Below are 16,115 nucleotides of genomic sequence, written 5' to 3' on the forward strand. Positions count from 1 at the left end.
ATTATGTACAAAACAGAATGTAGAGTAACAAACCAAAGTTACACTAATACTCATTTTTAGACTAATGTTTGAAAGTGTATTAGTCTCAAAAAAAAGAAAGTATATACCTCATTGGGAAAAAAAATAATAAAGTGTATTAGTCTCTTAAATCATGTAGAAAACAAAAAATGGAGTACAAACCATTTTTACTATAATATTAGCTTTTGTAATTGCCCATATGTTTACCTTTACTGACATCTTTATTTCTTCATACTTCTTTGGGTTACTGTCCAGTGTCCTTTCATTTCTACCTGTAGGACTCTCTTTAGCATTTCTTGCAGGACAGGCCTAGTGGTAAAGACTCCCTGAGCTTTTGTTTATCTGGGAATGTCTTAATTTCTCCTTCACTTTTGAAAGATAGTTTTGCCAGATATAGAATTCATGGTTGACAGGTTTGTTGTTTTTTTTTCTTTTAGCACTTTGAATATATCAGCTCATTGTCTTCTGGCCTCCAACGTTTCTGATGAGAAATTTGTTGATAATCTTATTGAGCATCTCTCATATGGGACAAGTGGCTTATCTTCTGTTGCTTTCAAGGTCTCTCTTTGTCTTTGACTTTCAACAGTTTGATTTTAATGTGACTCAGTGTGTGTGTCTTTGAGTTCATCCTATTTGGAGTTCATTGAGCTTTTGGATATTTATATGTATATCTTTCATCAAACTTGGGAAGTTTTTGGCCATTATTTCTTCAAATAATCTCTCTGCCCCTTTTGCTTTCTCTTCTGGAAGGCCCAAAATGGATACGTTGTTTCACTTTTGTTGATATCCCACAGTTCCCTAGGATCTGTTCATTATTCTTCAATCTTTTTTCTTTCTGTTCCTCAGACTCAATAATTTCAATTTGTCCTGTCTCCAAGTTTGTTAATTCTTTTGTCTGCTCAAATCTGCCTTTGAATCCCTCTAGTAAATTTTTTAATTTCAGTTATTATACTTTCAGCTCTAGAATTCCTTTTTGATTTCTTTTTAAGTTTTCAACCTCTTTACTGATATTTCCATTTTGTTCATACATCATTTTCCTGACTTTCTCCACATCTTCCTTTAGTTCTTTGGGAATCTTTAAGATAGTTGTTTTAAAGTCTTTGTCTACTAGGTCTGCCATCTGGTCTTTCTGGGCAGTTTCTGTCTTTTTTTTTTTCCTTTGAGTCAGCATACTGAACTGTTTATATGTCTTATGTTTTTTTTTTTTTTTTTTTGCGGTACGCGGGCCTCTCACCACTGTGGCCTCTCCTGTTGCGGAGCACAGGCCCCGGACGCGCAGGCCCAGCGGCCATGGCTCACAGGCCCAGCCGCTCCGTGGCATGCAGGATCCTCCCGAACCGGGGCACAAACCCGCGTCCTCTGCATCGGCAGGGGGGCTCTCAACCACTGTGCCACCAGGGAAGCCCGTCTTATGATTTTTTTGACTGAAAATTAGACATTTGAATCTAATGATATGGTAACTCTGGAAATCAGATTATGCCCCTTACCCAGAGTTTGCTGGGTTTTTTTATTTCTTCAGATTTATTTAGGTATAACTGACAAAATTGTAAAATATTTAAAGTATACAACATGATGATTTGATATATGTATACACTGCGATAAGATTCCCCCCATCATGTTAATTAACACATCCATCACCTAACATATATTTACCTTTGTGTGTGTGTGAGAGAGAACATTTATGATCTATTCTCTTAGCAGATTTCAATTGTACAATACAGTGTTATCAGATACACATCACCATATATAAAATAAACAAGTATTTACTGTAACAGTGCAGGGAACTATATTCAGCATCTGTAATAACCTATAATAGGAAAGAATCAGAAAAAAAGAATATATCTACCTATATCAATCTATCTAACCGAATCACTTTGTTGTATACCTGAAACTAACACAATATTGTAAATCAACTCTACTTAAAAAAAAAAAAAGTAGGTAGCAATACAGGGTTATCAACTATCGTCACCACGTTGTACATTAGACCCTCAAACCTTATTCATCGTGTAACTGAAAGTTTGTACCCTTTTACCAACCTCTCCCTATTTCCTCCCACCCCCCAGTCCCTAGCAAACATTTTTCTACTTTCTGTTTCTAGGAGCTCAGTTTTTTTAGATTTTACATTAAGTGATACTATGCAATGTTTGTCTTTCTTTCTGGCTTATTTCACCTCCAGGTGAAATATCTCCAGTGCATAATGCCCTCCAGATTCTTCCATGTTGTCACAATGACAGGATTTCTGTCTTTTTAAAGACTGAGTAAAATTTTTTTTCTTGATCCATTTATCCATTGATGGATACTTATATTGTTTCTATACTTTGGCTACTGTGAAAAGTGCTGCAATAAACATGACAATACAGATATCTCTTTGAAATAATGATTTTTTTCCTTTGGATGTACACCCAGAAACGGGGTTGTTAGATCATATGGTAGTTCTATTTTTAATTTCTTGAGAAACCTCCATATTGTTTTCCATAGTGGCTATACCAGTTTACATTCCCACCAAGTGTACAAAGTTTCCCTTTTATCCACATTCTTGCTAGCATTTGTTATCTCTTATCTTTTTGATAATACCATCCTAACAGGTATGAAGCATTATCTTATTGTGGTTTTGATTTGTATTTCCCTGATGATTAGTGATGTTGAGCACCTTTTCCTATACCTGTTGGTCACTTATATGTTTTCTTTGGAAAAATGTCTGTTCCGGTCCTTTGCCCATTTTTAAATTGGGTATTTGGTTTTTTGCTGTTGAGTTATTAATATGTGTGTTCCTTGTGTATTTTAGATATTAATCACTTATTGGATATGTGGTTTGTAAATATTTTCTCCCATTCCATGTGTTGCTTTTTCATTTTATTGATGGTTTCCTTTGCTGTGCAGAAGCTTTTTAGTTTGATGTAGTTCTACTTGTTGATTTTTTTGCTTTTGTTGCTTGTACTTTTGGTGTCAAGTCCAAAAAAAACATTGCCAAGACCAATGTCAAGGAGCTTACCCTCTGCTTTCTTCTTGTAGTTTTACTGTTTGAGAAGTTACGGTCAAGTCTTTAATCCATTTTGAGTTGATTTTTGTGTGTGGTGTAATGCTTTTTTTTTTTTTTAATTGTTGTAGGCTATTTTTGTGCTGAGGATCAGCCTAAAGTGTAAAATTAAGGTCTTCTCAAGTCTTTTCTGAGCCTGTGCCTTTCCTTGGGCATCTACAATAACCTTCTAATTTCCCCTGTGTATGTAGTTACTTTTGAATGTCCTAGTCTTTGGTATCTGGCTCCAAAAAGAGGGGAAAGGAAAATGAAGAGGAGGGAAAAGGCATAAGCCCTTTAAATCACCTGGAAGTCACCAGAAGGGGAAAGGCTTGCAGCAAACCAGGGAGGTTACAATAATGGCCTCTGTGTCTGTACCTCCATGATCAGAATGCAGATCCCTGATATCTGATATTTGGAGGACAGAGTCCTTATTGCCCACGCTAACTCCTAGTAAGGGGCATGTAAGCTGCTCTAAGAACACATGCATGGCTGCCTGCCATGGGGTGAGGGAATGGGAGATGGGTAGCCTCTGCTAAACTAAGATTTGAAATTGGAATTAACTGTAATTTATGATCCACGTCTTCCCCTGGAAGTTGCAAGCCTTCAATAGCCTCCAGAGTTCCGAAATAGTTATGTCAGACAGAGTCTACTGATACAGTTGTTGTCTAGGTGGGAAGACAAATTTCTGGTGCTTCCTACTCTGCAACTTCCCAGAATCCCCACATTTGTTTTTTATATATTCCTACCATGTTACCATCCCCATAGTTTGTTTTAATTTAAATTCTACATTTCCTTTCAAAGCCTATCACAAATCAAAGTGATCTTTGCATTCTCTAAATTCCCTTGCATTTATCATACATCTCAATGTGCTTAGTTACTGCATTTTCTAATTTTCTTATAGGCAGTGTTTAAAGACACAGGCTTTGGGGGCTTCCCTGGTGGTGCAGTGGTTAAGAATCCGCCTGCCAGTGCAGGGGACAGGGGTTCGAGCCCTGGTCCGGGAAGATCCCACATGCCGCGGGGCAACTAAGCCCGTGCGCTACAACTACTGAGCCTGTGCTCTAGAGCCCACGAGCCACAACTACTGAGCCCACACACCACAACTACTGAGCCCGCATGCCTGGAGCCTGTGCTCCACAGCAAGAGAAGCCACTTCAATGAGAAGCCCATGCACCACAACGAAGAGTAGTAGCCCCCACTCGCTGCAACTAGAGAAAGCCTGCATGCAGCAACGAAGACCCAATGTGGCCAAAAATAAATAAATAAATTTATTTAAAAAAAAAAACAAAACACAGGCTTTGGAAGCAGACATAGCTACATTAAAATGCAAAGTCTACCACTTACTAAATATTTGACTTGGCCTCGGTTTCCACATTATTTCCTTATACTCATTTTATAGAGATAATAATATTGACTTCATGGTGCTATTGTAAGAATTAAATGACTTCTATAAAATGTTTAAATCAGCCTGACACATATAAATACTCAATAAATAATAACCAAACTGAATTGAAATAAGTCAGTCAAAAGATACTGTATGATCTCACTTATATGAAGAATTAAAAAAAACAACACATAGACACATAGCACAGATTGATGGTTGCCAGAGGTAGGGATGGGGGTGGGTAGGTGAAATGAATGAAGGTAATCAAAAAGGTACAAGCTTCCAGTTATAAAATAAATAAGTCCTGGAGATGTAATCTTTGGCATGATACCTATAGTTAATAATACTGTATTGTATATATTAAAGTTGCTGAGAGAGTAGATATTAAAAGTTCTCATCACAAGAAAAAATTTGTAATTAACTATGTTTGATGATGGATGTTAAGTAGATTTATTGTGAGGATCATTTCACAATATATACATATATAGAATCATGTTGTACACCTGAAACTAATATGAAGTTATATGTCAATTATATCAATAAAAAATAATAATAGCCATATAAATTTATAATTTAAAAATTGGGAAGTAAAGGAATAAAGATGGGAGAAAGCATAGGAGAAATATTAACTTTTATTTTTTATAGTGAGAAGTCAATTAGATGTTGTCTAATATTGAAACATTTACTTTAAACAAAAAACTCAACCTCTTAATCTATTTTCTTAACCTTAGAAATGAGTCTTTTAGGAAAATCTCATGTAATAAGGAAATGTTTGAAGTTCAGTAATTCCTTCAGTTTCAGTTCATTTTCTTTTTATGTTAAATTTAAGTAAAATTATATTTATTACATTTTACTTTAAAAATAGCACATGTAGGGCTTCCCTGGTGGCGCAGTGGTTGGGAGTCCGCCTGCTGATGCAGGGGACGCGGGTTCGTGCCCCGGTGCGGGAGAATCCCACGTGCCTCGGAGTGGCTGGGCCCGTGAGCCATGGCCGCTGAGCCTGTGCGTCTGGAGCCTGTGCTCTGCAACGGGAGAAGCCACAACAGTGAGAGGCCTGCGTATCGCAAAAAAAAAAAAAAAAATAGCACATGTAGTATGATTTACTCCATTTTTTAAAAATGTTGAGTGTAATGTTACTTGAATTTGACATAAAAGGGAAATTGAGGCTAAACTGAATATTGCTTTTCTTCAAAACAAGATATCATTTACTAAAAGGCCCCACTAAGGTTAAAAAAGAGCTTATGAAAAAAATAAGACTATGTGTGGACCTTGTTTGGCTCCTAGTTCAAACAAACCAGGTATTCTAAAAATGCATTAAATAATTGATGGAATTTGAATGCTTACTGAATACTTGATAATATTAAGGAATTATAAGTTTTTTTTTTTTTTTTTGGCGGTACATGGGCCTCTCACTGTTGTGGCCTCTCCCGTTGCGGAGCACAGGCCCCAGATGCGCAGGCTCAGCGGCCATGGCTCACGGGCCCAGCCGCTCCGCGGCATGTGGGATCTTCCCGGACCGGGGCACAAACCCGTGTCCCCTGCATCGGCAGGCGGACTCTCAACCACTGCGCCACCAGGGAAGCCCCTATTAATTTTTTTTAGGTGTGAAGTATTGCATTTTTTTCCCTTCATCTCTTGGGGAAAGTATTGTAATATTTTATGGATGATATGTTACAGCAGCTGGGATTTGCACTGAAATAATCTGGAGTTGGGGTGAGAGGTATAGATGAAAGATTGTACTGGTAGCTATTGAAGCTAGATGATGGATACATAGAGGTTAATAATCTCTATAGTTTGTGTATGTTTGGAAATGTTAAACCAAAAATGTGTTTAGAAAATGGTGTTGGGGTCATGTTTTCTTAAACCACATGATTCCAATTTAGGCAATATCCTATTGACTCCCTGTTATGAAAGATTAAGAAATTACCTCTCTCACAGTTTCTTTTACTTCTACTTCCCAATATTTTATGAAAATTTATAATGTATATGTTCTGTTCCATAATTTACACAAAGCTGTTCTATGAAGGGAAGCCCCACAACTGGGGTGGGGGGAGAAGCAGATGGGAAAATTGGTGGGTATGAGAGAAGATATGTGTATTGCATATATAAAGAAAAATCTGGTTTTACATATACCAAAATGATAATAGGATGATAGAATTATGAGCAATTTTTATTTTATTTTTTATGATTTTTTTCTTTCCATATTTTCTAAAATATATGTATATTACTTTTTAATCAGGGAGAAAAGATCTATTTGAAGACAAAAGATATATCTGCATTTACCTAGCTTGGCTCTTCTGAGGTTTGAACATACCATAAATGCCTTTATGTGTTTCTAAATCTATTTTAAATCATTTGAGGAGTTGTAGGGAAGTAGATTTAGCACCTTAGACACATTTTCAGATTTTTTACTCCCCCTTTTCAACTTTCTTTGGATGGTGTGTAGCAATGAAAATTCCATTTTCTCATAAGTAACAGATTGTGGGAAAAGAAAGGCATGTAAGTTACTGTTACTGTTTTTGGTGCTAACAATCATTTAAACATTTTTTAGAATAAAAAATTGAGGACAGTTTTACTGGCCAAAATGAGATTTAAAGCTTATGTAGGAATATTCAAAGATTACCAGTTGCTTTCCTTTGTTTTGTATTTCCTTTTCACTGACAAGGCATTTCCATGTTGTTTTTATTTTCTGAACTTTTGATAGTGGTTTTTATTTTAAAAAGGGCGCAGGGAGAGTTCCCTGATGGCCTAGTGATTAGGATTCCTGGCTTTCGCAGCTTGAGAAATTGTATCCATTTGTCTAGGTTTATAATCCATTCTTCCCAATCATGCTGAAATCATCTGTTAACCAGAATAACACCCAGGTCACAGTTCCTTATTCTCCATTATGATTAAGCAGAGTGAGCTTTTATTAATGCTTAATCTCTTTTCTAAAATGTCTCTTTTGACATGGATGGACCTAGTGACTGTCATACACAGTGAAGTAAGTCAGAAAGAGAAAAACAAATATCATATATTAATGCATGTATTTGGAATCTGAAAAAAGTGGTATAGATGATCTTATTTACAAAGCAGAAATAGAGACACAGACCTAGAGAACAAATGTATGGATACCAAGGTGGAAGGTGGGGGGATGAATTGGGAGATTGGGATTGACATATAGTGTAGCACAGGGAACTCTACTCAGTGCTCTGTGGTGACCTAAATGAGAAGGAAATCCAAAAAAAAAGAGGGGATATATGTATACGTATAGCTGATTCACTTTGCTGAACAGTATAAGCTAATACAATATTGTAAAGCAACTATACTCCAATAAAAATAAATAAATAAAATGTCTCTTTTGGCTCTGTGGACATAGAAATATTAATTGGAGTTAGAATGAATCACATTAATTTATAAAAGAGGAATTTAGATCAAATCCTGGAAGCCACTCTTTTTATAGAGCACTTCAAAGGAAAATAGTAAATTAACTCTTCTTAAAGGAATTTTTTAGAGGAAAAAAATGAAATAAAATTCATTTTGCTTGTAAAACTTTTTTTTTTCTTGTATAATTTTTGATAACACTGGAGATCATCATGCAGACATTGGGCTTTGGAACTGCGCATATAGAAAAGGCTTCAAGAAGACACAGTAAAATTCTTTCTCTCGTGGAAAGTGAAGCAATTTTTATGTTGAATCTTCAGATTTGGTCGGGGAGAAAGATTTTTTTTTCAGTGTAGATAATTTGGAAAAATTAGAAAACCACTTTTTTGGTTGGTTTGTAGACATTATTTTACATAATTGTGATAATCCTGAATATACAATTATGTATTTGCCTGTTTTTCATTCAAATTTATCATAAGGATTTTCGAACTATATTTTTTAAAACTCCTTTTAATGATGCTTTAAGTTTCTTTGCTTTCTTTCCTCTTTTTACCCCAAGCAGGCAATTTTAAGATCTTTAACCTTCATTGTTGTTTTAAGGTGTGTCTATAAAGAGGTTTGAATACTTCACTAGGCAGAAATTCAGTGCAAAGTGTTGACTGTCTGAATTTATTGAAATCTTATTGTCCAACCTTTTACAAGAATAAAATAGCATTATCAAAAATTTCTATATGTATAATCCTTGACTCAAAAATTTCTTCTAGGAATTTATTCAACAGAAATATACATACAAATGAATTTCTTTATAGCATTTTTTTTATAATGGCAAAAAATTGTAAACAACCGATACATACATCAGTAAGGACTTGGGTAGATAAACTATAGTGCATTTAGGGGCTTCCCTCGTGGAGCAGTTTTTGAGAATCTGCCTGCCAATGAAGGGGACACAGGTTCAAGCCATGGTCCAGGAAGATCCCACATACCATGGAGCAACTAAGCCCGTGCGCCACAACTGCTGAGCCTGCGCTCTAGAGCCTGCGAGCCACAACTGCTGAAGTCCGTGCGCCTTGAGCCCGTGCTCCCCAACAGGAGAAGCCACCACAATGAGAAGCCCACGCACCGCAACGAAGAGTAGCCCCCGCTCACCGCAACTAGAGAAAGCCCAGAGGCAGCAACAAAGACCCAACGTAGCCAAAAATAAATAAATAAATTTACTAAAAAAAACAAAAACAAAAAACTATAGTGCATCTAAAATGCAGTACTGGGCTTCCCTGGTGGCGCAGTGGTAGAGAGTCCGCCTGCCAATGCAGGGGACACAGGTTCGTGCCCTGGTCTGGGAAGATCCCACATGCCGCGGAGTGGCTGGGCCCGTGAGCCATGGCCGCTGAGCCTGCGCGTCTGGAGCCTGTGCTCCGCAGCGGGAGAGGCCACAACAGTGAGAGGCCCGCGTACCGCAAAAAAAATTTAAAAAGTTAAAAAAAATAAAAATTAAAATGCAATACTGTGCAGTCATAACAATGATTGACGTAGCTCTGTGTTTAGTGTTGTGGAAAGATATCCAAAATAATGACTAAGTGGAAAAGTTGCCACTCAATATGATCTTATTTCTGTATGTAATATTAACAAATATATAATAGACTATGTATGTAAAATCTAGAAGATATCCACTAAACTGTTATGTGGAGGTGATAAGATTTTAGGAGACTTTTACTTTCTAAATTATACATTTCTAAAATATGATCTTTTCTTTTTTTTTTTGACAATCATCTATTACATTTATAATCAAGACAAAAAATCTACTATCCAAAGATCTCATTCTGCCAATCCTCCAATAGTCTCTGTTGGTCATGAAGTAGTGTGCAATTTTGGTATTTTTAGTAGATCCTAAAATTTTTCTTTTTCTCTTTTCCCTCATGTATATAGCCTTTGGTAATTAAATCTAATGACTGAATGGTGAATTTCAGTATACATGTGCTAGATCATCCTGCATACTAAAGCAGTGGCCCTTTAACACAGCATCTTTATTATAGATGGTTTGAGAATTTACCAGGACAGCTCCATATATTTAGAGCAAAATGGACTTACAGTTATAATCATTTTTAAAACTCTTCATGTGTATTTTTATACTTTTTTCTATTATGGCATATGATTCAATAAAAAGAAAGTTAAAAAACATTTGAAGAGTTTTATATAATATGAGATACTATTATGGGAAAGGGTGTTATTGAAAAACATACAGTTTATACATCCTGGTCTCCATTGCTTCTTTTTTTTTTTTTTTAATTCATTTTTGGCTGCCTTGGGTCTTCATTGCTGCACACGGGCTTTCTCTAGTTGCAGCAGGTGGGGGCTACTCTTCCTAGCAGTGCGCCGGCTTCTCATTGTGGTGGCTTCTCTTGTTGCAGAGCACAGGCTCTAGGCGTGCGGGCTTCAGTAGTTGTGGCACACGGGCTCAGGGATTCTCATTTATGGTTCTGTTGACAACCTGACATCATTGTTACTGAAACAAGTTATATGGTCAGGCAGAAATGAAAAAACAAGAAAAACTTTCCTCTAATTGCTTTAATACTGGCTGAAATGTTTGCACACCTGTTGAGATTCATAAAGTCATCAGGATTATATAAAAGTTATGCCTAAGTATATTATATATTATAAAGTAAAGTTATAGTTTAACCTTAATGAGGCAGCTAACTTGTATAAACCAAGTATTAATTGGGAAATAAAAGGCTTACTCCCTCCTTAAAGAGGAGTTACAAGTATTACTCCTGAAGTAGCCACGAGGCGGGCAGTGGAGAGAATTAATCCCAGGTTTTAGTCTAAGATCAGGCCCTCAGGAAATTTGGATATGTCTAGGGATGCTTATGATTCAAGCTGACCTTCTGCCAGGTTAACATATTTACTCTCAATCATAAATTTATGCTTTCAAAAAACATTTATTGAGAAATACTGTATATCAGTCATATACTCTCTCCCTAAGGAATTTATAGTCTACTGAGGACAAGCAGTTGGTTGCAGTGTGATATAATAAATGATAGGGGAGAAGTAGACACACACACACATACACCCAGGTGAGGAATCTAACCCAAAGGATGGAGTGGAGGGAAAGATAATGTTGGAGAAGGTGACATGGAAGATGTACTCAATCCTTAAGAACAAGGAGGAGTTAAGTAAAGAAGAGTATTGGTTCTTCTAGACAGAGAGAACTGTGTGTGCAAAGGCCAGTAGGCAAAAATGATGCATTAAGAGTACTTAAAATGGTTCCAGAAAGCTGGGGCATAGTGTTCTAGGGGAAAGAAGCCAGAGAGAGACTAGTAAGCAGCCTCCTGATTTAAGAGCTATTACTTAAAAATTTGGATTTGACTGGGAGGAGCATTTGAAAGATTTTTAAGCAGAAGGGAAGGGAGTTATATGATTAGCTTTGAGCTTAAAGATCATCCTGGCTGTGGGGAAAATGGAATTAGAAGACCTCTACTTCTGGCAGTATAGTGGTAAGACTTAATTTTTAATGTATTGTTGGGCCTTTGGAATGGAAAGGAAATCTTCAGAGCCCCCAAACAAACACCAAAATTAAAATCCTAGACTTGAGCAAAAAACAAACATGAAAACCAGATTGCTCTGGGGCAAATTACCAGATCAGTACAGAGATTCAGGAATTAGGTGGTCAGGAATAAACTTTTGGGTTGAAATAAAATGTAGAAGCTAGGTTTAAATGTGGTCCCTGTTGTGTGGCAGTCTCCCAGTCCACCATGCCTTACTCTCAGCAGAAGCAAGTGCAGATCTTCCTCTCTAGAGGAAAATATCCTCAATTTAGGCCTCCAGAATCTCGTAGATTCAAAAAAAATTAAATATGGACCTCTTAATCAAATATCATCAAACATACAAAGAAAAATACACGTGAGAAAGAATCAGCAGAAATAACAAATAATAAAGGACCTTAGATATTAAAATGATCAACCAATATGAAGTATCTATGATATTTTTAAAGAAATATAAGAATCACAAAATGAACAAGAAGAAATGATCACAAATGACCAGGCAAATGTGAAAAATAACTAAATAAAACTTTTAGAGATGAAAAATAGTTGAAATCAAAATCTCAGGGATAGTTTAACATATTAAATATAAGTGGAGAGAGTAAATTGGAAGCCAGATATGAACTAACTCTTGTGAAATCAATTTAGAGACAAAGGAAATGGAAAATATAAAGGAGAGATTAAAAGACATGGAGGTTAGAATAAGAAAGATTGAAAGAAAGGAAAAAGGAAATGAAGGAAAGCCAAAATTCTTAGAACAATTGAGAATTTTTGAGAAGTAAAAAATGAACGTACAGGGCTTCCCTGGTGGCGCAGTGGTTGAGAGTCCGCCTGCCGATGCAGGGGACACGGGTTTGTGCCCCGGTCTGGGAGGATCCCACATGCCGCGGAGCGGCTGGGCCCGTGAGCCATGGCCGCTAGGCCTGCGCGTCCGGAGCCTGTGCTCCGCAACGGGAGAGGCCACAACAGTGAGAGCCCCGCGTACCGCAAAAAAAAAAAATGAACGTACAGACACAGGAAGCATATTACCAAATAGGATGTGTAAGTTCACACACAGTCTTGTTGTAGTCAAACTGCAAAACACCAAGAGAGAAGACCTTAAAGGACCAAAGAAAAAAGACAAATCGCCTACCACAATCAATAAGAGTGATAGATTTCTCACTGTAACAGTGGAATTTAGGAGGGCATAATATCTTCAATGTGATAAAGAGAAAACTATCAACCTAGAATTTTATGTCCAGAGAAGCAGTATTTTAAAAACAATGGTAAAATAAAGACATTTCATATACACAAAACAGAGTTTGCCTCCAACAGACTTCCATTTAAGGAAATTCTACTTTAGGAGGAAGGAAAATGGTACCAGAAAGGAGGTCTGAGATGCACAAAGGAATGGTCAGCAAAGAATTTGGTAAGCAACCGAGTAAATCTGAACAAGGGCTACCTGTATAAAATAACGATGATGCTAATAATGATGTCTAATTTGTGAGGTTAAAAAAAAGATAAAATATTGGCAAACTAGGAGAGTGATTAATATATTGATTTGTTTTAAAAATAAATTCGATCTTGTATGAATTTTAAATGATCATGCATGTTAAAATTTCAAAAATAACTTCCTAAAGAAAAGTGAATGTACAACTTCCAAATCAATAAAGTGGAAAACTGGAATTTTTAAACGATGTTTTTTAATTCTTTGCCACCACTTAGCTTTGTGACCTCTATCAGATTACATAACCTCCATAAGCCTTAATTTCCTCATCTTTAAAATGTGGATAATAGTAATACCTCCCTTATAAGATTGTTGTGAAGATGTAATCATATAATGCATGCAAAAAAGCTTAGCACAAATCTACTGCATAATAAGTGTTCAATAAATATTAGACATTACTGTTATTACTAGTGACTTAGTCTTGGTGATGCTTTAAAGCCATGCTAGAATCTGCCAACATAACACCCACCTTCTCTCCAATGAGAGGGAACGCTACACACAAAGATAGCTAAAGAGTGTTAAACAGTTCTGATAACACTGATGGGTCTTCCTTGTGTTAATCATAGCTCCTCGTTCAGAACCTTCAGAATTTAATATTGCCTTTCAATAAAAAGTTCAGAGCATCAAGGCTTTCCACAGCCTAGCCCAACCAACTTGATCTCATGAGTTCTCTTTAAGTTCTTGAGTTAAATCTGTAAACATATTTGAGGTCTCCTTCCTTGACACTTTTACTTGGAACGCCCTTTTGAAGAATAGGTAAAATTTGGATGACTTCCTTCATCTGGAAAATCCACCTTCTCTGCTAAATTCAACCTATTCTTCAAACCCTAGCTCAAGTCCCATAAGAGTTTCTGACTACTCTAGCCCAAAAGTGATTTATAATTTGAAAAACTATCATCTAAACCAAACTTCCGGGACTTCCCTGGTGGTGCAGCGGTTAAGAATCCACCTGCCAGTGCAGGGGACACGGGTTCGAGCCCTGGTCAGGGAAGATTCCACATGCTTTGGAGCAACTAAACCCGTGCGCCACAACTACTGAGTCTGCACTCTAGAGCCTGCAAGCCACAACTACTGAGTCTGCATTCTAGAGCCCGCAAGCCACAACTACTGAGCCTGCGTGCCGCAACTACTGAAGCCCACATGCCTAGAGCCCATGCTTCACAGCAAGAGAAGCCACTGCAATGACAAGCCCACACACCACAACGAAGAGCAGCCCCCGCTTGCTGCAACTAGAGAAAGCCTGCGCGCAGCAACGAAGACCCAATGCCACCAATAAATAAATAAATAAATAGATTGATTAATTAAAAATAAATAAACAAACAAGCCAAATTTCCTATAGTGATTTATGCCTGTCTCTTCTCCATTTTTGATTGAGCTTTTATTTAAATTTTATATTATCACAGAAAATTTTCCTGGAGTTTGCATGGTCTTTCCAGCTACATTTTCAGCTCCTTAAGACAGTGGCTATTAACTATATACCTTTGTATTCCCTGTAGTTCCTAGGGAAGAGAAACTAACATTTAAGTGCCTATGATATGCCAGGTACTATACTAAATGGTTTCTTGTATATATCTCACTTATTCCTCACAATAAACTTATAAAGATAGATATCAGTGCCCCCATTTTACAGATGAGGACATTGCACTTGAGAAAGGCTAAGTAACATACCCACGGCATTTAACTAGTCAGTGGCAGAGCTGACTACACCACCCATCAAAATAGCTTGCAAATAATACATGTCTTGGAGGCGTAAAAGGCTCAAATGATTTATACATTTTTCTACTTGACCTATTTGTATCCCACTCTGAAATTTAGAGTGTCATGGAAACAGATTTCAAAGAAACCAAAAGTCTTCTCAAAAATTAAAATTTGGCATGCCAATTGTTAACTAACAGCCAAACTACAGGAATTCACGAAGACCTTGAAGTTAGACAGAAAGTCATACTTTGGGGTAGGGGGGTTAGATTAAGGGACTTAAAAAGATATTTTTCATTTATTTTATACGTTGCCTTGAGTTCATGTAATGTGAAGTGAAATGAATCACACAACAAAGTGGACCATTCTTTGGGTGCTTACCGCAAGTCCATATCCCTTTCAGAACATTCTTTCTCTTCTCTTTTCCCCTTTCCTAGGGTTACACATCTTTCTGGAATGACTGCATATCATCTGGCCTGCGAGGGGGCATCCTGATAGAGCTGGCCATGCGAGGTCGAATCTATCTAGAACCCCCCACCATGCGTAAGAAGCGACTACTAGACAGAAAGGTAGAGCGTCCTCTGCGAACATCCTCTTATGAAAGGGCAGATAGCAACAGTCCATTTTGGATGAATAGGAAGATTTGAGTAGTGAGACAATATAAATATTACTTATTCAGTTGTCCCATTGTCTAGCAGGTTTAATTATCCTGTAGCAGGGAAAGAAATCCAAGTATCCATGGTCAAAAGAGTTATAAGAAATTCATGATTTTGTCTTCCATTTTTATGCAGAAAAATCACATTTAGGATGGTGTTGATTATTTTTCTCTATATATCTGTACCTATAATATTATGAAATAGAGTATTGTATATGAAGAGGCAAACATGTGCGTCAGGTGCAGTCTTTACTTAACTCTGGTCATCCTCAGATAACCATTCAATTTCCCTCCTTCCAAGCATTTTGCAAGTTCTCTCTAGCCTATGAGGTATACCGCTTTCTCCATTTTCTTACTACTCATTTTTTCCACTCACAACTTCACTGTCATACTCAGCAGTCTACTGAAACTACATTCTTAGGTGTCACCAGCTAATTTTCAGGCTTCAATTTATTTTTCTCTTTTAACCTATATGTGGTGTTCAACACTTTTGACTACCTCTTACTTGAAACTTTCTGTTCTTTTAAAAAAATATTTATTTATTTATTTTTATTTGGCTGCGTCGGGTCTTAGTTGCAGCATGCTGGATCCTCATTGCAGCATGTGGGCTTCTCTAGTTGTGGCGCATGGGCTTCTCTCTAGTTGTGGCATGTGGGCTCAGTAGTTGCAGTGCACGGGCTTAATTGCCCCACAGTATGTGGGATCTTAGTTCCACGACCGGGGATCAAACCTGCATCCCCTGCATTGGAAGGTAGATTCTTAACCACTGGACCGCTAGGAAAGTCCCATCTGTTCTTGACCTTTGTTATATTACATCCTCTTGCTTCTCTGGCTGTACCCTATTTCCTTTACTTTTCCATTCCTTAACATCTAAGTCTCAGTTTGTATCACTTTGTATAACTTTTGGAGATATCATTTACTTTTACAGCTTCATCTATCACCCCCATGATATATTAACTCCC

The 16,115-nt window shown here is 37.1% G+C and overlaps 1 protein-coding gene across 2 annotated transcripts in view; it reads left to right on the forward strand.

The window, feature by feature from the left end:
• GOLPH3L (golgi phosphoprotein 3 like) overlaps positions 1–16,115 on the forward strand; it is a 37,467-nt gene that overhangs the window by 8,858 nt on the left and 12,494 nt on the right. The window contains exon 3 of one of the 2 annotated variants that reach the window (XM_029230545.1): positions 14,936–15,067. The exons of the other annotated variant lie outside the window; for it this stretch is intronic. Coding sequence (XP_029086378.1) covers positions 14,936–15,067 — 132 coding nt within the window. The remainder of the gene's footprint in view (positions 1–14,935; positions 15,068–16,115) is intronic. 2 annotated transcript variants of the gene reach the window in all.

This window comes from Monodon monoceros, unplaced genomic scaffold (assembly GCF_005190385.1).
Source record: "Monodon monoceros isolate NGI ecotype Baffin Bay Population unplaced genomic scaffold, NGI_Narwhal_1 Super_Scaffold_18, whole genome shotgun sequence".
NCBI lineage: Eukaryota > Metazoa > Chordata > Mammalia > Artiodactyla > Monodontidae > Monodon > Monodon monoceros.